Below are 22148 nucleotides of genomic sequence, written 5' to 3'. Positions count from 1 at the left end.
TGTAGTTGTAAAATACCTTCATTTCCTTTTATGAAGACATAATGAAGAAAGTGAAAAGGCAGGCCATAGAATGGAAGAAGATAATTGCAGTACCTGTAACTAATAAAGGATTTATATATAGTGTATAAAGTACTTTTATAAAGCAGCGAGAAAAAGCCCATTTAAAAAATGGGGAAAAATTTTGAATAGGCACTTATCATAAGTGCCTTATCACTTAGCTTGATCATCAGTAAACTGTTTTTTTTTGTTGTTGTTTTTTTTTTAAATTTTCTTTTGTAGAGATGGGGGTCTCACTGTGTTGCCTGGGCTGGTGTTGAACTCTTGGGCTTAAGCGATTCTCCCACCTTGGCCTCCCAAAGGGCTGAGATGATAGGCACCATGCCCGGTCCCTAATCATCAATCAACTATTTAAAAAGTGTTCAACCTTATTTGTCCTCAGGAAATGCAAATTAAATCACTTCTTAACTAGAATGGCTAAAATTAAAAAGACAACAGTGTAAGTGGTCAAGGATTTGAAACAGTGGGGACTTTCACTGCGGACAAAAGTGTAAATTGGTACAACCGTTTTTGGAAAGCTGTTTGGTAATATCTGTTGAAGTTGAATGTATTTATACTCTTCTTGATATATAACAGAAATGTACACTTAGAAGACACATGTGAGAATGTTCATAGAGCATTATTTGTAATAGTGAAAAACTGGAAACTATCCAAATATCCACCAGGAGTAAAATGGAGAAGTAAATTGTGGTATAGTCATTCAGTGGAATCATCTACAGCTGTGTTACCCAACGTGTGCTGCATAGATCAGCTGCATCTGTAACACCTGAGAATTTGCCAGAAATGGAGAAGTTTAGGGGCCCCAACTCGGATATTACACAGAATCAGAATCTACAGTTTAACAGGATCTCCAGGTTATTCTTATGTATAATAAAATTTGCAAACACAGCTTTAGTAATTCTTGAAATTGGTCCTGGACCAGCATCATCAGTATCACCTCATCTGCATCAGTGGTGGCTGACACCTGTAATCCCAGCACTTTGGGAGGACAAGGCAGGAGGATTGCTTGAGCAAACCTTGCTTTGCAAGCCCAAGGCTGGGCAACATAGTGAGATCCCTGTTGCTACAAAAAATTAAAAAATTAGGCAGGCGTGGTGGCACATGTCTGTAGTCCCAGCTTCTCAGGAGGCTGAGGTTGGAGGATCTCTTGAGCCTGGAGGTTGAGGCTACAGTGAGCCATGATCACACCACTGCACTCCAGGCTGGGCAACGGAGTGAGACCCTGTCTGCTCCCTGCCAACTTTTTTTTTTTTTTTTTTTTTAAAGAGCAAATTCTCAGATCCAACCTCAGACCTACTAACTCAGAAGCTCTGTAGATGGGGCCTAGCAGTCTGTTTTTTCAAGCCTTGCAGGTGATGTGGATACAACCTGAAGTTTGGAAATCTGCGTAGAATTTACATTTCTAACAAGTTGGCAGGTGATGCCAAGTCAGGAACCACACTGAGATGCCCTGCTTGCAGGGTTAGCCATACACTCTGAAAAGCTCCAGATAGTAGCCAGGCACCATGGTTCACGCCTTGTAATCACAGTACTTTGGGAGGCCGACGCAGGTGGATCATGAGGTCAGGAGTTTGAGACCAGCCTGTCCAAGATGATGAAACCCCATCTGTACTAAAAATACAAAAATTAGCTGGGCGTGGTGGTGCACACCTGTAGTCCCAGCTACTTGGGAGGCTGAGGGAGGAGAATCGCTTGAACCCAGGAGGCGGAGGTTGTGGTGAGCTGAGATCGTGCCATTGCACTCCAGCCTGGGCAACAAGAGAGAAACTCTGTCTTTAAAAAAAAAAAAGAAAAGAAAAGAAAAGCTCCAGCTAGTAAATATTTTAGGTTATATAGATTTTCTGGTCTCTCTCACAGCTGCCCAACTCTGTTGTGGTACTAGGAAAACAGCCATAAACAGTATGTACATGAACAGATACGGGTATTTACCAATAAAACTTAACAGAAATAGCTTTCAGGCTGGATTTGTCTCATCTCTGGGGAACTTTGCTCTATAGCAATGAGCATAAATAGACCACGCACAAAACGTGAAAGAATCTTGAAACATGTTGCATAATGTCAGACGCAGAAAGTTAATACACGTGATTACATTTTTAGAGTTCAGAAGCGGGCAGAACAAATCTTTGCTATTAGAGATTATGAGAGTGCTGGGGGATGGTGGTGGTTATGATTGGAATAGGGCATGAGGGCCTTCTGGAGTGCTCAGAATGTTTTGTTTCTTGAGCTAAAGAAAGAATGATTCAGGCTGGGCGTAGTGGTTCATGCCTGTAATCCCAGCACTTTGGGAGGCCAAGGTGGGCAGATCACTTGAGGCCAGGAGTTCAAGACCAACCTGGCCAACATGGTGAAACCCCATCTCTACTAAAAATACAAAAATTAGCCAGGCGTGATGGTGCATGCCTATAATCCCAGCTACTCAGGAGGCTGAGGCAGGAGAATAGCTTGAACCTGGGAGGCGAAGGTTGCAGTGAGCCAAGATCGCGCCACTGCACTCCAGTCTGGGCGACAGGGTGAGACTCCTATCTCAATAAAAAAAAAAAAAGAAAAAATGATTCACACTCCTATAGTGAAATTGGAACCTCATGGTAAGTAATTTAAGACATTTAAAAATACTAAATGAATAGATACATTATGGAAGAAAACTTGAAATTTGTGTGAATTTTAAAAATACGAGTTTCAAAGTCAAATAGACTTGTAGAGAATAAGATTGTTCTTTGACATCTAGGGTCCTTTGGATAAATTTGAGAAATATTAAAGATTTATAAAGATACATGGAATTTCCTTTGTCTCTTTAAGAAATAAAGCACTGATCACCAAAACCCTTTTTGAGTGATTATATGCCCCATCCCTGTGTTTCTTCACATTAATTGTATTAATTTTTTCCCTCTTCTTAATTTGGTTTGTCTTAGTGTATTCATGCTTGCTTTATCTTTTTCCTGAGAGTGGTCATTTATACTTTTCGGTTGATTGTCAGTTTATTGGTGGTTGTCCTATATGCTTTGCTTAGGGCTCTAGTTTTCAAACTTTTTAGTCTCAGGATCTGTTCACGTTCTAAAAAATTCAGGACCTTGAGCTTTTGTTTATAAAGGTTGTAGCTATTGATATTTATCATATTAAAAATGGAGGAGTAAATAAATCACTAACAAATAATAAACCTATTACATGTTAACATGTATAACAATTTTAACTGTATATGTACTTTTTTTTGTTATTGAGATAGGATCTTACTTTGTCACCCAGGCTGAAGTGCAGTGGCCTTGTCACGGCTCACTGCACCTTTGCCCTCGGGGGTTCAAGTAATCCTCCCACCTCTCAGCCTCTTGAGTAGCAGGGACTACAGGTGCTCACCACCACACCCAGCTAACTTTTGTATTTTTTTGCAGAGATAGGGTTTTGCCCTGTTGACCAGACTGGTCTCCATCCAACTCCTGGGCTTAAGCCATCTGCCTGAGTATATTTTCTAAAACAAAATTGTGAGAAGACTATCAGTATTTCATGTTTTCTGCAAATCCTTGAATGTCTGGCTTAATAAAACTGAATTCACATACATGCTTCTGTGTTCAATTCTCTTGCGATATATTGTCTAGGCTGAAGTATATGAAAACAGGTTTCACACAGATATGTAGTTGGAAAACGGAGGAGTAATTAAATAGCCTTTCAGGTTATTGTAGATATCATTTGGTTTACACAAAAGCACAAGTGGTAGTTTTTAAGGGATTGCATTATGAAATCTGAAGCCACATTAATGAATGTTTTATATTCTGATATATTAACACCCAGTGATCTAGCTTGCACTTTAAATTCCTCTTTTTTCCTCCTGTGTGATTTTGTAATTTCATTCACCCGTTATTTGGAAAACAAGGTTTACTCTGAGTAAAGCGGGTCTTCTCAATGTTGACATGTTTCATTTTACATTATCAAAAAATCATATTTGTTAGTATTGTCACTGATAATGTTAGAACAGTTCTTCATGTATTGGGGAACCTGATGTATGCCCATGGTGGTAGTTGTAAGTTTTCCATACTTTTTTTTTTTTTGAGATGGAGTCTTGCTCTGACACCAGGCTGGAGTGCAGTGGTGCGATCTCGGCTCACTGCAACCTCCAATTCCCTGGTTCAAGCGATTCTCCTGCCTCAGCCTCCCGAGTAGCTGGGATTACAGGTATGTGCCACCATGCCCAGCTAAGTTTTGTATTTTTAGTAGTGATGGGGTTTCACCATGCTGGCCGGGATGGTCTCAATCTCCTGACCTCGTGATCCACCCGCCTTGGCCTCTCAAAGTGCTGGGATTACAGGCGTGAGCAGCCGCGCCTGGCCAAGTTTTCCGTAATTCTAATTTTTCATTTAAAATTTGACTTATTGGCAGCACGTGTCAGTTATTTTCCTTTAGGTTTTCTTTGAGAAAATGTCAGATACCTAAATCTGAATAATCATAGTTTGTTGGTCAGTTCTTTCAAATAAAAATGATTATTCATAAAAAAAGTGGCTAGTTCAGCTTACAGATCAGTGGCACAGGTTTTCCCTGAGCCGAAGTGCTGTATGTATTCTTCCCATTTTGTCACACACAATGTTTAAAAGATGACTATTGAAGGGTGTATGTTTAATAAAGTTAATTTTTTTTGCTGCTCAGTCTTGCTCTGTCACCCAGGCTGGAGTGCAGTGGCGTGGTCTCAGCTCACAGCAACCTCTGCCTCCTGGATTCAGGCAATTCTGCCTCAGCCTCCTGAGTTGCTGGAATTACAGGCGTGCACCACCATGCGCTGCTAATTTTTGTGTATTTAGTAGAGACAGGGTTTCACCATGTTGCCCAAGCTGGTCTGAAACTCCTGGGCTCAAGCGATACACCCACCTCGGCCACCCAAAGTGCTGGGATCGCAGGTGTGAGCCACCATGCCTGGCCAATAAAGTTACTTTTTAATGCTTTTATCAAGGACATCGCTTTTTTTTTTTTCTTGAGATGGAGTTTAGCTCTTGTTGCCCAGGCCGGAGTGCAATGTTATGATCTTGGTTCACCACAACCTCTGCCTCCCAGGTTCAAGCAATTCAACTGCCTTGGCCTCTTGAATAGCTGGGATTACAGGCATGTGCCACCATGCCCAGCTAATTTTGTATTTTTACTAGAGATGGGGTTTCTCCATGTTGGTCAGGCTGGTCTTGCTCTCCTGACCTCAGGTGATCCACCTCCCCTGGCTTCCCAAAGTGCTGGGATTATAGGCGTGAGCCACTGTACCCACCCTATCAAGGACAACCTTAAATGAATGCCTGGCAATGAAGAATGTAATGATGACTAGTATAGTTTAGAGCCCTGTTTTATCCACCATTGATTTTACATCATCAGTGGAAGTGTCAACACTGTTTGAAAAGGTGACTAGGCCGGGCACGATGGCTCACGCCTGTAATCCCAGCACTTTGGGAGGCTGAGGCGGGAAGATCACCTGAGGTCAGGAGTTCAAGACCAGCCTGGCTAACATGGTGAAACCCTGTCTCTGCTAAAAATACAAAAAATTAGCCAGGCGTGGTGGCGGGCACCTGTAATCCCACCTACTCAAGAGGCTGAGGCAGGAGAACTGCTTGAATCCCAGAGGCGGAGGTTGCAGTGAGCCGAGATGGCACCATTGCACTCCTGCCTGGGCAACAAGAGTGAAACTCTATCTCAAAAAATAAAAATAAAAATAAAAGGTGACTAATGTCTTAGTGTTATTATGAAACAGTTTTAATCTTGGGATGCACAGGGGCCCACAGACCACACCTGGACCCCTGGTTTCGTAAGGGCTTTCTTCATAAATTATGTCATGTTGCATGAATATAAGTGTAATCACTAAGAGAATGTGTAATGGCGGGCTTGAAAAAAAAAGATCTGTTTTAAATATGCTGTAGAACTTTCTTTTCAAGGTACTATGCTTTTTCTATAGGAATGTATCCTGTCAGGTATAATGTCAGTGAATGGCAAGAAAGTTCTTCATATGGATCGAAATCCTTACTATGGAGGAGAGAGTGCATCTATAACACCACTGGAAGATGTAAGTGTTAGTCAAATTTCATACGCCTTTCACACTTTGTGAGTATTTCACTTGTGAATCTCTACCTTATTCCTTAGAGATGGTCTTAATTTTGTTTTATTAAATAGAATATCTGGAGCACTGTTTTTCAGGAGCTTCTGGTTTGAAGGTCATAGAAATTTACATTTTGACTTTTGTTGCTACGTGGAGCAGTTATCTCTTAGCGTTAACAGAGTCTAGTCTAGGAAGGGAGGGTAGAGGATCGTCTGATGTGCCAGCGCAAGTCCAGTGCTTTCCTCATGGTTTTATTTATTCTCTCAGTCCCTCAAAGATTTTTTTTTTTTTTAAATCTCCATTTAACATAGTCTCTGTGGGGTTAAAATCTGAGATGGGTTGTAAACCCAAGTTACATGACTACAAAGCTTAGTTCCTTTTGCTATACTGCCCTGTTTCCTACTTTTTTTGAACATGGACACATAGCATTTCCACAGTGTGTTTTATATATTGATTGTTTTTCTGCGTGAGGTTTGTTGAACACCTACATATATGGATATGACCTGTACTGTGTTTTATGGGAGATAGATATCATCAATGACTTTTATTTAATCGGTGACTTATTAGACAATACTTACAAAAAAGGATTTTTTTCTATATTCAGTAATACCGAAAAGTTTAAAGAATAATACGATATATAAAAAAATCTTCCATCGGAGTTCAGCAGTTAAAGTTTGCTGTATTTTTTTCATGTCTCTTTTTTTATTACTGGTTTTGATCCATTGAAAGTGATAAGACATCGTGAGGCTTGGGAAAATATTTCAGCATGCATCTGCTAAGAATAACATTCTCCTGCATAAGCATAATACCATTATATCATATCCAGAACCATATTCAAATTTCCCAGTGATCCCAGTAATCTCTCATGTAGCTGTTTGTATTTGGTATAATTTTCTCTTTATTCTCTTATTTATTTATTTTTTTGGAGACAGAATCTCGCTCTGCCGCCCAGGCTGGAGTGCAGTGGCACAGTCTCGGCTCCCTATGGCTTCCACCTTCTGGGTTCAGGTGATTCTCCTGCCTCAGCCTCCCAAGTAGCTGGGATTAAAGGCGTGCACCACCATGCCTGGCTAATTTTTATATTTTTAGTAGAGATGGGGTTCCACCATGATGGCCAGGCTGGTCTGGAACCCCTGACCTCATATGATCTGTCTGCCTTGTCCTCCCAAACTGCTGGGATTACAGGCATGAGCCACCACTCCTGAGCGCTTTATTCTTTGTTGTTGTTGTTTGTTTTTAAGAGACAGGGTCTTGCCCTGTTGCCCAGGCTGAAGTGCAGCAGTGTGATCACAGCTTGCTGTAGCCTTGAACTCCTGGGCTCAAGCGATCCTCCTGTATCAGCCTCCTAGGTAGCGGGGCTAAAGATGCATACCACCTGCCTGGCTTATTTTATTATTTGTAGAGATGGGGTCTCTCTGTGTTGCCCAGGCTGGTCTCAAACTCCTGACCTCAAGTGATCCTCCTACCTTGGCCTCCCAAAGTGTTGGGATTATAGGTGAGAGCCACCACGCGTGGGCACCTCTTTATTTTCTTAATCTACAAATCTCACAGTTGTTTTCTTTTCTTAATTTTGTTTTATTTTATTTTTTTGAGACAGTCTTGCTCTATTGTCCAAGCTGGAGTGTAGTGGTGCAGTCTCGGCTTACTGCAACCTCCATCTCTTGGGTTCAAGTGATTTTCATGCCTCAGCCTTCTGAGTAGCTGGGATTACAGGCATGGACCACCATGCCTGGCTAATTTTTTGTATTTTTAGTTGAGATGGGGGTTTCTTCTTGTTGGCCATGCTGGTCTTGAGCTCCTCAAGTGATCTGCCTGCCTTGGCCTTCCAAAGTGCTGCGATTACAGGTGTGAGCCTCTGTGCCTGGCCTAGTATATTTCTTAGCTGATCTTCAATACAATGAGTAAGATTTCTTTTCTTTTTTTTTCTCCCCAGATGTATTCAGGGAGTCATGAATTTTTTTTTTTTTTTTGAGATGGAGTTTTTCTCTGTCACCCAGGCTGCAGTGCAGTGGCACGATCTTAAGCTCACTGCAACCTCCACCTCCTAGGCTCAAACGATTCTCGTGCCTCAGCCTCCCAAGTAGCTGGAACTACAGGCGTACACCATCACGTCCGGCTAATTTTTTGTATTTCTGGTAGAGGTGGGGTTTTACCATGTTGATCAGGCTGGTCTCGAACTCCTGGTCTCAGGTGATCTGCCTGCCTTGGCCTCACAAAGTGCTGGGATTACAGGCATAAGCCACTGCGCCCAGCCAGAATTTTTATTGAATAAATACCTACTAATTTTGCTTACTCTGTTCTACCTTAGCAGTAGGATTCATGAGCTCAAGTGACTGTTCTCTAACTTGATAAGCTTTTTGAAATCTGAGCTTCATTTCGATTCATGTGAATTATAAATTAATTGAGTATTCTTACCACAAAACATCGTAAAAGAGCAAAAGGACATTTTTGGAGGGATGGATATGATTGGTACCTTATGGTGATGTTATGGGTGTACCCTGTGTCTAGACTCACCAAAATGTATGCAGGAAGTAGGCAGTTTTTTATGTATCAGTTATACCTCAGTAAAGCTCAAAAATTATAAATGAACTGGAACAAATTTTAATTGTCTTTTCTGATTAGGAAGAATCTAAGGTTTATTTTGAATTCCTTACATAATACAAAAGCAAAATTAAGCCTTTGATAGCTTTTTATTCGGGAGAGAATGAATTTAGATGATTGCTATTTGTCAGTGACACCCTAGTTCTGCATATACAGACTGTATAGAGAACTATACAGTGTCATTGACACATAATCTTGTTTTATTTATTTATTTCTTGAGATGGAGTCTTGCTTTTTCACTCAGGCTGGAGTATAGTGGTGCCATCCCAGCTCACTGCAACCTCCACCTCCCACATTCATGTGATTCTCCTGCCTCAGCCTCTCGAGTAGTTGGGATTACAGGCACACACCACACCCCGCTAATGTTTTTTTTTTTTTTTTGAGACGGAGACTCACTCTGTCGCTAGGCTGGAGTGCAGTGGTGCTATCTCGGCTCACTGCAACATCTGCCTCTCATGTTGAAATGATTCTCCTGCCTCAGCCTCCTGAGTAGCTGGGATTACAGGCGTCTGCCACCATACCTGGCTAATTTTTGTATTTTCAGTAGAGATGGGGTTTCACTATCTTGGCCTGGCTGGTCTTGTACTCCTGACCTCCTGATCCACCCGCCTTGGCCTCCCAAAGTGTTTGGGATTACAGACGTGAGCCACCATGCTTGGCCAATTTTTGTATTTTTAGTAGAGACGGGGTTTCACTATGTTGGTCAGGCTGGTCTCAAACTCCTGACCTCAAGGGATCCACCTGCCTCATGGATTACAAAGTGCTGGAATTACAGGCATGAGCCATTGCGTCTGGCCTTGTTTTATTTTCTTTCTTTTCTGCTAGTGAAAAACCTTACTTCTGCCATATTTGTTAATTTTAACATTTATGAGTTTAGTAATTAATTTACATATATATTGGACCTTGCTAAAAATTTTATCTGATAAAAGATGAAATGTCCTTATACTTTACTAGTGTGGTGGTGTTTAGTTATACTAAAAGCACTTAATAAAAAATACGTACATATGGTAATAAAAAATTAAATTTTGTTAACATTATGGCTATGTTTTTCCTTGCTTTTAGTTATACAAAAGATATAAAATACCAGGATCACCACCCGAGTCAATGGGGAGAGGAAGAGACTGGAATGTTGACTTGATTCCCAAGTTCCTTATGGCTAATGGTAAAGAATTTCTAACTTAAATTTATGACAGTACTTTGATTGCAATTTTAATATCAAAACTAACTTTTGACAGAGTACTATTCTGGGTATGAGGAACTGGATTTTGTTGAATGAAACAGCATGGTGAGTAACATGGTCCATTAGATGTCTGGAGTCAATAAGTTAGGAAAGGAAGGAAGGGGTTGTGACTTACTAGTAATTGGTTCTGGAGAAACAAAAGATGCTGTGGCATAATACATAACAAGATTGTAAGCCTTTGGCACAGACTTACCTGTTGATGCTTATGACAGTCTTAAATAACTGGGCCTTTTGAAACAGCATTATTTTAATGTTTTTCTAGTTTGTAGGGTTTTAAAATTATATTTTCACATTTATTTTAGAGGATCTAAGTTTTCTTTTTTTTTTGAGACGGAGTCTTGCTCTGTCACCCAGGCTGGAGTGCAGTGGCATGATCTTGGCTCACTACAACCTCCACCTTCTGGTTCAAGCGATTCTCCTGCCTTAGCCTCCTGAGTAGCTGGGATTACAGGTGCGTGCCACCACGCCCAGCTAATTTTTGTATTTTTAGTAGAGATGGGGTTTTACCATGTTGGCCAGGCTGGTCTTGAACTCTTGACATCAAGTGATCTGCTCGCCTCAGCCTCCCAAGTGCTGTGATTACAGGCTAAGGATTGTTTTAAATTGCTGTAATATTAGTACTTTTTTCTGAGATGACATTGAAGAACTAAATTTTTGGTTATAGGTCTGTTTGTGCACATGAAATAAAGCATCTGAAAGCATCTGCTATCCTTTTTCCTTGCTTGAGTTTATATTCTATTGTTTGTTTTTATTATTTAATTTTTTTAGAGACAGGGGTTTCACTCTGTCACCCAGGCTGGAGTGTCGTGATGCAATCAATCATAGCTCACTGCAGCCTTGACTTTGAGGTTCAAGTGATCCTCTCACTTCAGTGTCCTGATTAGCTGGGTGTCCCACCACACCTGGCTAATTTTTTTGTATTATGGTAGAGATGAGGTCTCACTGTGTTGTATGGGTTGGTCTCGGACTCTTGGGCTCAAACAATCCTCCCTCCTTGGCCTCCCAAAGTGCTGGGATTACAGGTATGAGCCACCTGTGCCTGGCCAATAATACTATAATTCCAAACTTTATATGTCTAATAAATTTTTCATTGCTTTTGCAAAAGCAGGTTGATAGAATTATTAACCTTTAGTTGTAACATTAAAAAACCCTATGTATTCAACCTTGAGTAGGAAAAAAAGATAAAAAATAACAAAAACGTGTAATATGCAGTGCATTCTGGTTGTCCTATTTAAAATATGGCTTTGGAGATTATTTTGGGCCAGGCGTGGTGCCTCGTGCCTATAATCCCAGCACTTTGGGAGGCCAAGGTGGGTGGATTGTTTGAGCTCAGGAGTTTGAGACCAGCCTGGGCAACACGGCAAAACTCCTGTCTCTACAAAACAATACAAAAAAAAATTAGCCAGGCATAGTGGTGCCAGGTACTCAGGAGTGTCAGGCTGGAAGCCTGCATGAGCCCAGGAGGCTGAGGTTGCAGTGAGCTCGTGATCGTGCCACTGCACTGTAGCCTGGGCAACAGAGGGAGACTGTGTCTCAAAAAAAAATTATTTTGTTGGAGTTATTGAACATCGTTAGAAAAAATTTTAGAAGCTGTTAGTATTAGTAAATGTTCTTTATAATTTATAGACTTAAGTTATAGTTTGAATTATGTGACTTTTCTAGGTCAGCTGGTTAAGATGCTGCTTTATACAGAGGTAACTCGCTATCTGGATTTTAAAGTGACTGAAGGGAGCTTTGTCTATAAGGGTGGAAAAATCTACAAGGTTCCTTCCACTGAAGCAGAAGCCCTGGCATCTAGTAAGTAGTTTTATTTTCTCTAGTAACTAGTTTTATTTTCTCAGAATAATGAGATTTGATACTGGAAAAGAGTCTTAGAGAGGACCCAGTCAACAAATATTTATTGAATGTCTATCATGTGCCAGACACTGTTCTAGGCAGTTGGGAACACATCAGTGAACAAAATGTTCAAAAATTCCTACCCATCTGAAGCTTAGAGTTTAAATGATCATCTATAGATCATGTACCTTGTGGCTGGTGGATCTGAGCTTATCTAGGGTTAATAGTATTCTTTTCACAGTAATTCATAATAACTATGCTTTCTGTTGAGTATTTCCTGTGTCTAAAGGCTAATGTACTGAACACTCCATATCATTTTCTTATTTGACTTCTGAAACGTCTCTATGACACAGGGTCTCCATTTTATAGGTGATGAAACTCAGGCCTAAAATTGCATAGGTAATAAGTAGCTGGGATAAGTAGCTGGGTTGGAATTGAAATGCTGGTAGTGTGGCTCCAGAGCCCCCATGCTTAATCATGTTACTAAGCTTACCCTACGCTATATTACCCAACGTGCCAACAGGAGAAGTACTCATTCTGATGATGCTCATCTTCTAATTGGTCTTGTTACTAATTCCCAATATCTTTGATTTTAGGAACTCCTGGTGAGTCATTCATATATATATATATGTATTTTCTTTTAAAGACGGAGTCTCGCTCTGTCACCCAGGCTGGGGTGCGATGGCGCGATCTCAGAGGCTCACTGCAACCTCTACCTCCCAGGTTCAAGCAATTCTCCTGCCTTAGCCTCCTGAGTAGCTGGGACTATAGGCATGTACCAACACGCCTGGCTAATTTTTGTATTTTTAGTAGAGATGGGGTTTCACCATGTTGGCCAGGCTGGTCTTGAACTCCTGACCTCAGATGTTTCACCTGCCTTGGCCTCCCAAAGTGCTGGGATTACAGGCATGAGCCACGGCGCCCAGCCTTGGAGTGATCTTATTCCCTGCCCAACATTATTTTCTCTGTTGTCTCACCAAAGAGTTCTGGTTAACATTTCCTATTTCAGTGTTTGTCTTAAATAGCAAACACTCCAGAAAAGACCTTTTTGTTCTTCAAGACGTTTTAGTCCTTGTATGGAGCAGTTTGGGGAAGGATAAATTTGTATAACTAAGGGTAGGTGAGGGCTCTAGGAACTTAGAAGAGGGAAAGATATAGACTGGGAGAATAGGAAAAGTGCTCATAAGTTCTCTCATAATTATTTTGGCATCAGTGCTGAAAAGTTTTCTCATCTATAAACCTAGTTTGAATTATTTTGGCAGTTTCCTCTATCTCTATTACTTCTGATTAGGGGAGAAAATATTGGGTATAAAATATTAAAGACATAGCCAGAAAGTAAAAAATACTGCAAAGAATCAGGGCTAGGTTAGGATTGATAATTGGGGAAGGGAAGGAACAGTTTCTCATTCAGTTGGGGGTAGTTAGTAGTGTAATCATGGGTTCGAAATTATTTTAAATCTTTTAAATGACTATGAAAATTTAATCCAAATAAAGTATCTTCATAGAAGTAGGAGTCTGAGTTTGAATAGAATCCTTTTTAACAGTGGTGTGGTGTGGTGGCTCACGCTTGTAATCCCATTGCTTTGGGAGGCTGTGGTAGGAGGATTGATTTAGGCCAGGAGTTGAAGACCAGCCCGGGCAACATAGCAGGACCCTGTCTCTTCGAAAAATAAGAAAATTAGCCAGATGTGGTGGTACATTCCTGTAGTCCCAGGTATTGTGGAGGCTGAGGCAGGAGGATCGCTTGAGTCCAGGAAATCAAAGCTGCAGTGAGCTGTGATTGCGTCACTGCGCTCCAACCTGAGTGACAGAGGGAGACCCTGTCTCAAAATTTTTTTTAGATAAAAATAAGAAATAGAATTTTTTTTTTTTTTTTTTGGACAAAGGTCATGGGTTCTTTCTTTTACATTTTCTTTCTTGGAGCTCTTATTTATATTAAAGCTTCAGTTACCTCCTTTATCTAATAGAAATTATCTTTTGGCAGTTTTATTTTCTCTGATTTTTCCAGATATATAAAACATTTACAGAGCTTGAAAGTTAAAAGGTGTATTTCGAGTCTTGGTCGCATTCTTACTTTTCTACTTCCATTCTTTCTGACCTGTTAGGTAATCATTTTCTGGCGTATCCTTCTTCTGTTTTTTTTTGAATAAGCGCATATGCTTATGTATATATTTTTAAGGCTAGGTTTATTGAGGTATAATTTAGGTACAGTAGAAATCACTTGTTTTAGTAAACACTTTTATGCATTTTGACCAAATCACTACCTTATCAGCATCTCCTTATATTGATGGAAAGGATTTTGAAATCTTGAGTTGCAGGCAAGAAAATTCTAGGCAGAATGAAGGAATGGGGTAAGGAAAGGTGGAGAGGTGGCAAAGTTCAAGAGATGGGTGGATAAGAACAAGTTGTTTTATAATTTTAACGAGAACTCAGTTTTTTGAGCACTTACATGCTAGGCATATATGTATTACATACTTTGTGTGTATTATCTAACTTTACATAGTTCTTCACTGCAACCCTGTGAGATGCAGGTGCTATTATTATTTTTTATTTTACAGATGGGAAAGCTGAGGTATAAAAGGAAAGCACAAAGTAGTATAGCTAGTAACTGGTTTGGAGCCAGGTCTGTCTGACTTTAGAATCCCACACTCTTAACCACAACAAATACTATATTCTTACAGTATATAAAGCTATTAATATATTGCTTTTTAGATATTTTAACAATGATTACATACCTTCTAATTCTTTTTTTTCCCCAAAGTAAATACCTGAGTCTCCTTAGTTGTTTCTCATATAATATGCTGTCTAGAACTCTTGGCCACTCCTTGGAAATTCTCTAATTAGTCAAGATCCTATATATAATTTGGCAGCCAGACCAGAGACAGTATCCCAGATGTTTTCTGCTCGTTCAGTGTAAACAGGACTGTTTTTTCCTTTGTCGCCCAGGCTAGAGCGCGGTAGCACAATTTTGGCTCACTGCAACCTCTGTCTCCTGAGTTGAAGCAATTCTCCTGCCTCATCCTCCTGAGTAGCTGGGATTACAGACGCACACCACCACACCCGGCTAATTTTTTTTTTTTTTTTTTGAGACGGAGTTTCGCTCTTGTTGCCCAGGCTGGAGTGCAATAATGGTGCGTTCACCGCAACCTCCGCCTCCTGGGTTCAAGGAATTCTTCTGTCTCAGCCTCCCGAGTAACTGGGATTACAGGCACGCACCACCACGCCTGGCTAATTTTGTATTTTTAATAGAGACGGGGTTTCTCCATGTTGGTCAGGCTGATCTCAAACTCCTGACCTCAGGTGATCTGCCCGCCTTGGCCTCCCAAAGACCTGGGATTACAGGCGTGAGCCACTGTGCCTGGCCATAATTTTTGTATGTTTTAGTAGAGACGGGGTTTCGCCATATTGGCCAGGCTGGTCTTAAACTCCTAGCCTCAAGTGATCTGCCCACCTCGGCCTCCCACAGTGCTCGGGTTACAGGTGTGAGCCACTGTGCCCGGCCCCAGAACATTTATTATTTTATGTATTTATTTTTTTTGAAACAGGGTCTCACTCTGTTGCTCTGGCTGGAGTGCAGTGGCATGATCACGGCTCAGTGTAGCCTTGACCTCCTGGGCTCAAGCGATCCTCCTGCCTTAGCCTCCTGAGTAGCTGACTATAGGGATACACATGCCTATAATGGTGCAATTTAAAAAATTTTTTGTAGAAGTGAGGTCTTGCTATGCTGCCCAGGTTGGTCTTGAACTCCTGGACTCAAGCAGTTACTTCTCCTCAGCCTCCCAAAATAGGCATATCCCACCACGCATGCCTATAGTGGTATAATTTTTTTTATTTTTTGTATAAACAGGGTCTTGCTATAATTGCCTAGGCTGGTCTTGAATTCCTGGGCTCAAGCAGTCATCTCTCCTTAGTGTCCCAAAGTCTTAGCACTATAGGCGTGAGCCACTGCATCCAGCCAAGAACATTTATAATTCATGGGAGGAGGTCAAAATACCAACATTAAAAAGAGTTTGGAAGAAGTGAGTTTTAACCCTCTTAGATCACTTTCAGAGATTAAGACTTCAAGACTTTTGACACTTCCGAAACTACTAATAGCCTGTTGTTGAATGGAGGCCATACGGATAACATAAATAGCTAAGTAGTTGATTAACATTTATTTTGTATGTGATTTTTTTTTTTTTTTTTTTTTTTTTTTTTTTTTTGAGACTGAGCTTTGCTCTTGTTGCCCAGGCTGGAGTTCAATGGTGTAATCTTGGCTCACTGCAACTTCCACCTCCCAAGTTCAAGCAATTCTCCTGCCTCAGCCTCCCCAAGTATCTGGGATTACAGGCATGCACCACCACACCTGGCTAATTTTTTGTATTTTTAATAGAGATAGGGTTTTACCGTGTTGGTCAGGCTGGTCTTGAACCTCTGATCTCAGGTGATCCACCTGCCTCGGCCTCCCAAAGTGCTGGGATTACAGGTGTGAGCCACTGCACCTGGCCTTGTGATAATGTATTATATACTGTGTTCTTACAATCAAGTAAGCTATAGAAAAGACAGTGCCCCTAAGAAAATGATAAGGAAGAGAAAGTACATTTACAGCACCATACTGGATTTATTGATACCAAAAGTTTAGGTTGTATGTGTATGAGATGAATTGTCTGTCTGAAATGGCGGGCAACTGCAGCTGCAGACATGAAGTCAGTTGGTATGTTTCAAGGAATTCAACTTTTTCTTGTAATGTCATGACTTTGCTTCTTGGGAGCACTTCCAGCATCAGTGGCATTCCCTGTGGGTCCTACCTTTTACTCAATGTTTATGGTGTTGCACTAAACACGATGAAAAATATGCGAGAACAAGGAGAGATCACTTTTTACTGTGACAGATAATTTACTGGAGAGGTGAACTGCTCATGCAGAGATGATTATTGTCACATAGAGTTTTAAGATACTCAAACACTTGAGCTCACCACATTAGCAACAAAAGGTGGCTACAGAGTTATTACAGTAGTACAGTATGTACTGCAGTTAATCTTATGCAGTTAAGACTTAATACTACATCCATCTTTGTTTACAGTGGCACCGTGTATGGTTTGTGTTTGTGTGCCTAAGTTTTGTGATTAAATTTTAACTTTGAAATAGAATTATATGTATTTATGATAGTAAACAATATCTACATATATTTTAGCATTCATGACATACATAACTTTTTTTCTAATTTTTTTGGTATTTCTAGGCTATGCGGTTCATCTGCAAGTTTTTTCAAATTGTCACAAATCTGCCGGGCATGTTGCTGTGCACCTGTAATCCTAGCCACTTGGTAGGCCAAGGCAGGAGGATTGCTTGAACCCAGGCATTTGAGGCTATACTGTGCTATGATCACACCTGGGAATAGTCACTGCACCTCTAGCCTGGATGATATGCACTTAAATAGCAAGACCCTATCTCTTGAAAAAAAAAATCATTTGGCCAGGTACTGTGGCTCATGGCTGTAATCCTAGCACTTTGGGAGGTTGAGGTGGGTGGATCACTTGAGCCCGAGAGTTCGAGATCAGCCTGGGCAACATAGTAAGACCCCTGTATCTACAAGAAATAGAAGAAAAATTAGCTGAATAGCCTGTAGTCCCAGCTACTCAGGAGGCTGATGCAGGAGGATTGCTTGAGCCTAGGAAGTTGGTGACTGCAGTGAGCCGTGGTTGCACCACAGCACTCTAGTCTGAGTGACAGAGATCTCATCTCAAAAAGGAAAAAAAAAATCAAGTAAAATAAAATGTAGAACTGAAAAAAACAAATCTGGCTGGGCACAGTGGCTCATGCCTGTCATCCCAGCACGTTGGGAGGCTGAGGCAGGCGGATCACGTGAGGTCAGGAGTTCGAGACCAGCCTGTCCAACGTGGTGAAACCCCGTCTCTACTAAAAATAGAAAAATAATTAGCCGGGTCTGGTGGCGCACGCCTTTACTCCTGGCTACTCGGGACGCCTAGGTGGGAGTACTGCTTGAGCCTCGGGGGCAGAGGTTGCAGTGAGCCGAAATCGCGCCACTGCACACTCTAGCCTGGGCGACAGAGTGAGACTCCATTTTTAAAACAACAACAACAACAACAACAACATGCAAACCTCCAAAAATTTTTTCAGTACATTTATTGACAAGAAAAAATCTACATCAAGCTTGTCCAGTCTGTGGCCTACGGGCTGCATGTGGTCCAGGGTCGCTTTGAATGCAGCTCAACAGAAATTTGTTAACTTTCTTAAAACATGAGATTTTTTTTCACAATTTTTTTTTAAGCTCATTAGCTATTGTTAGTGTATTTTATGTGTGGCCCAAGGCAATTCTTTTTCTTCCAGTGTGGCCCAGGGAAACCAAAAAATTGGACACCTCTGATCTACATAAAAAGTGGCAGTTCAGACGTGTTATTCAAGGGACAACTGTAAATACAGAAAGGCATATCCGATGGTGATACATTGCTGTGGGGGAAAGAGGAAGGAGGGAGTGTGAGAAGGACGCTTTAAATAAGGTGATCTGGGAAGGCATCAGCATAGATAAATAGTAGTTGTAAAAAATTACACAGTAGGGACTAGGTGCAGTGGCTCACACCTGTGATTCCACATTTTAGGAGCCTGGGAGTTTGAGACCAGCCTGGGCAACATGGCCAGACCTTGTTTCTATGGAAAAAAAAAACACAACACAGTAGGAAACACATTATTGATTTGAACTTTTTCAATTAGGAGTTTTTCAGAATGAGCACTGGGTGTTTGAAGTGTTTGTAATACAATTATATCTGGTTCTCATGCCGTAACAGCTAGTCATTGAGACCACTATTTGGCGCCATGCATAGCAACATGGAGTTAAGGGATGGAAAAACAGCCAGGACGTCTCTACTGTGCTGTGTAAAACAGGAGTGGCACTGATTTCTATCCCTATCTGGGTAAGGATCAGGTAATGGAGGAAAATAAAGGAGAGGAAAGAGAAGGAAACATGATAGATTTTTATTTTGATTAAAACAAAAGTTGGTAACAGCAACTCAAGTTTCTATTAAATAAACAAAAGTTGGGAGATACTCCAAAATAACTGTTAGTAATAGCTTTAGGTTCTGACAGGCTGTGCCGACCGGAATATGATACCTAAGTTTTAAGTGCATTGAAATAGTGATTCATATTTCCTTTTGCCTGTCTTATACCCAGCTCTGACAACTACACTTGTGTCTTAAGTATGGTGCTGATGTGGTAATAGGATATTTCTATTCAGCCTTATGCCTTTACTGTGTGTACATTCTGTCCATTTAAAAGGCTGAGTTGTAAATCTTAATTTAAGAAAATTAAATGTAGTCAGTTGTCATTAATAGCCTCATGTTTTTTTTTTTTTTTTTTTTTTTTTTTGAGGTGGAGTCTCGCTCTTGTTGCCCAGGCTGGAGTACAATGGCGCGATCTCAGCTCAGTGCAATCTCTGACTCCTGGGTTTATCAAGTGATTCTCCTGCACCAGCCTTCCAAGTAGCTGGGATTACAGGCGTGCGCCACCACACCCAGCTAATTTTGTATTTTTAGTAGAGACAGGGTTTCACCATGTTGGTCAGGCTGTTCTTGAACTCCTGACCTCAAGCGATCCACCCTCCTCAGCCTTCCAAAGTGCTGGGATTATAGGCATGAGCCACTACAACCCGACCAGCCTCATGGTTTTAATTTTCAGTTTTGTTGGCTGGAAAATGATCTTGGATGTAATATTAAATCTACCAAAACATTAAGCTGTCAATAGAAACGTTTGAGAGTTTGTTTTTAAAACTGTAGTTGTATTTTAGAAACAGCTGTACAGCTTAGGAATGGGGGGAGAAGGGAGATAAAATCAGAAAATTTTCTTTTTTATTGGCTATTTGTCTATCATCTATGATTAGTTGAAATACAGCCTAGTAGTAAAAGCTGAGGATTTATAAAGTGGTAATTTGTAGCTTCTTCATCTGTTTTTTAGTGTAAAATGCAGCGAATTGGTTGCTTATGTAGGACTTCAGTAAAGTAAGTGACTAGCAGCAGCAGCAGCATCATCTAAATTTTATTGAGGTCAATTTGTTCTTGTTATCTTAAGCTGTTATCATTAAATGCCCGGTTGTATGTTAGCATACGGAGGCAGAAAAGGAAGAGCATTCAGAATTTAGGCAATTGGCTGAGTGTAGATCAGAGTTGTCAAAGGAAGACTCTTCATATGGATACTTGTTCAGTGTCACATTTACCTTGTACCTAGTAAGAAACATAATTTGACATTTTTCATTCAGTTAAGTACTAGTTTTAATTACTTGTAATTGTATGTTATAATCGTGTTAGTTTATTTTAAAGTGTTGTGAAACTGGAAGCCATGCTGTCCAAACTCCCATATCTTAAATTGCATCCTGCATTTGGTCAGGCGCGATGGCTCATGCCTGTAATCTCAGCACTTTGGGAGGCCACGGTGAGTGGATCACCTGAGGTCAGGAGTTTGAGACCAGCCTAACATGGTGAAACCTTGTCTCTACTAAAAGTACAAAAATTAGCTGGGTGTAATGGCGGTTGCCTATAATCCCAGCTACTTGGGAGGCTGAGACAGGAGAATCGCTTGAACCCGGGAGGCAGAGGTTGCAATGAGCTGAGATTGCGCCATTGCACTCTAGTCTAGGCGACAGAGCAAGACTCCGTCTCAAAAAAAAAAAAAATTGCATCCTGCATTCTGCAGTTGATAACAAGGCATGTTTAAACTTTGCTCTCATAGTTTGTTCTCCTCAATGTCTGATTGTGAGTGTGCTTTTTGAAAAATACTTTTTTATTTAGGCCTAATGGGACTGTTTGAAAAACGCCGATTCAGGAAATTCCTAGTGTATGTTGCCAACTTCGATGAAAAAGATCCGAGAACTTTTGAAGGCATTGATCCTAAGAAGACCACAATGCGAGATGTGTATAAGAAATTTGATTTGGGTCAAGATGTTATAGATTTTACTGGTCATGCTCTTGCACTTTACAGAACTGATGAGTAAGTATTTTGGTTTTTAGATTTGTATTTTTGTTGAAATTCTCACGAAATTTCCCAATTCTTCCAAGTGGAAATTCTAACAAAACAAATACTTAGCCATATTGCACTATGAATGAAGAGGTTCTAGTTGAAATTAGTGTTGGGACCTTTTAAGTGAAATATAAAGGTAGTGGGCCAGGCATGGTGGCTCACGCCTGTGATCCCAGCACTTTGGCAGGCCAAGTTGGGTGGATCATTTGAGGTCAGGAGTTCAAAACCAGCCTGGCCAACATGGTAAAACCCCCTCTCTACTAAAAATACAAAAATTAGGTGGGCGGTAGTGGTGCACACCTGTAATTCCAGCTACTTGGGAGGCTGAGGCAGAAGAATCACTTGAAGCCTGGGAGGTGGAAGTTGTGGGGAGCCGATCTTGCACCACTGCACTCCACTCTGGGTGACAGAGTGAGACTCTGTCTCAAAAAGCAAAAAAACAAAAAAGAAAGAAGATAGTGGATTGAAATCACTTCAAAAAAAATTATAAATTGAACACCATGAATGAAAACTAAAGCCCTTTCCTAATACTCATTTCCTTTCCTCCAGCTACTTAGATCAACCATGTTATGAAACCATTAATAGAATTAAACTTTACAGTGAGTCTTTGGCAAGATATGGCAAAAGCCCATACCTTTATCCACTCTATGGCCTTGGAGAACTGCCCCAAGGATTTGCAAGGTAAGAGCCTATGTTCAATCTATTAGCTAAAACCTCAGTGATCCAAAACCTCATCTTCAACATAATGTGTATATGAGATATAGCTTAAATAATGAGATGAGATCAGTCTATGAGTAATAAGATGGCTTTTTGTTTTTATTGAAATAAAATTAACATATAATGATATGCACGGATCTTCAGTTAAAAAAAAAATCCAGTTTTATACAACTGTAGCTGATATGCTCTTGTGAGTGCCAACTCCTGGCTGGAGGCCAGCCAACACAAAACCAGCACACTTAACAAAAATACAACCAAGGACCGTCACAGAATCTACTTCACACCCCTGCTACCTCCACCGGAGTAAGTGCTGGTGTCCACGGCTGAGTGACCTGGAGACAGATCACGTCACAGGACTCTTTGCAGACACTCTCTAGTACCAGCTTGGAGCCTGATTATCTCCACTGGGTGGCTAGATCCAGAAGAGAAATAACAATCACTGCAGTTTGGCTCTCAGGAAGCCCCATCTCTAGGGGAAAGGGGAGAGCACCACATCAAGGGAGCACCCCCGTGGGACAAAAGAGTCTGAACAGCAGCCCTTGAGTTCCAGATCTTCCCTCTGACATAGTCTATCCAGATGAGAAGGAACTGGAAAAACAACTGGGGTAATATGACAAAACAGAGTTCTTTGACACCCTGA

At 40.8% G+C, this 22148-nt stretch overlaps 1 protein-coding gene across 1 annotated transcript in view; it reads left to right on the top strand.

Moving 5' to 3' along the window:
- Nucleotides 1–22148, top strand: part of GDI2 (GDP dissociation inhibitor 2) — a 48259-nt gene that overhangs the window by 6840 nt on the left and 19271 nt on the right. Inside the window, exons 2-6 of the mRNA XM_054437204.2 lie at nt 5969–6076; nt 9773–9872; nt 11613–11747; nt 20563–20761; nt 21341–21472. Coding sequence (XP_054293179.1) covers nt 5969–6076; nt 9773–9872; nt 11613–11747; nt 20563–20761; nt 21341–21472 — 674 coding nt within the window. The remainder of the gene's footprint in view (nt 1–5968; nt 6077–9772; nt 9873–11612; nt 11748–20562; nt 20762–21340; nt 21473–22148) is intronic.

This window comes from Pongo pygmaeus, chromosome 8 (genome assembly GCF_028885625.2).
Source record: "Pongo pygmaeus isolate AG05252 chromosome 8, NHGRI_mPonPyg2-v2.0_pri, whole genome shotgun sequence".
In the NCBI taxonomy this organism is placed as follows: domain Eukaryota; kingdom Metazoa; phylum Chordata; class Mammalia; order Primates; family Hominidae; genus Pongo; species Pongo pygmaeus.
Note: the sequence above shows the minus strand (reverse complement) of the source record. Positions and strands in the feature narration are given on the sequence as shown.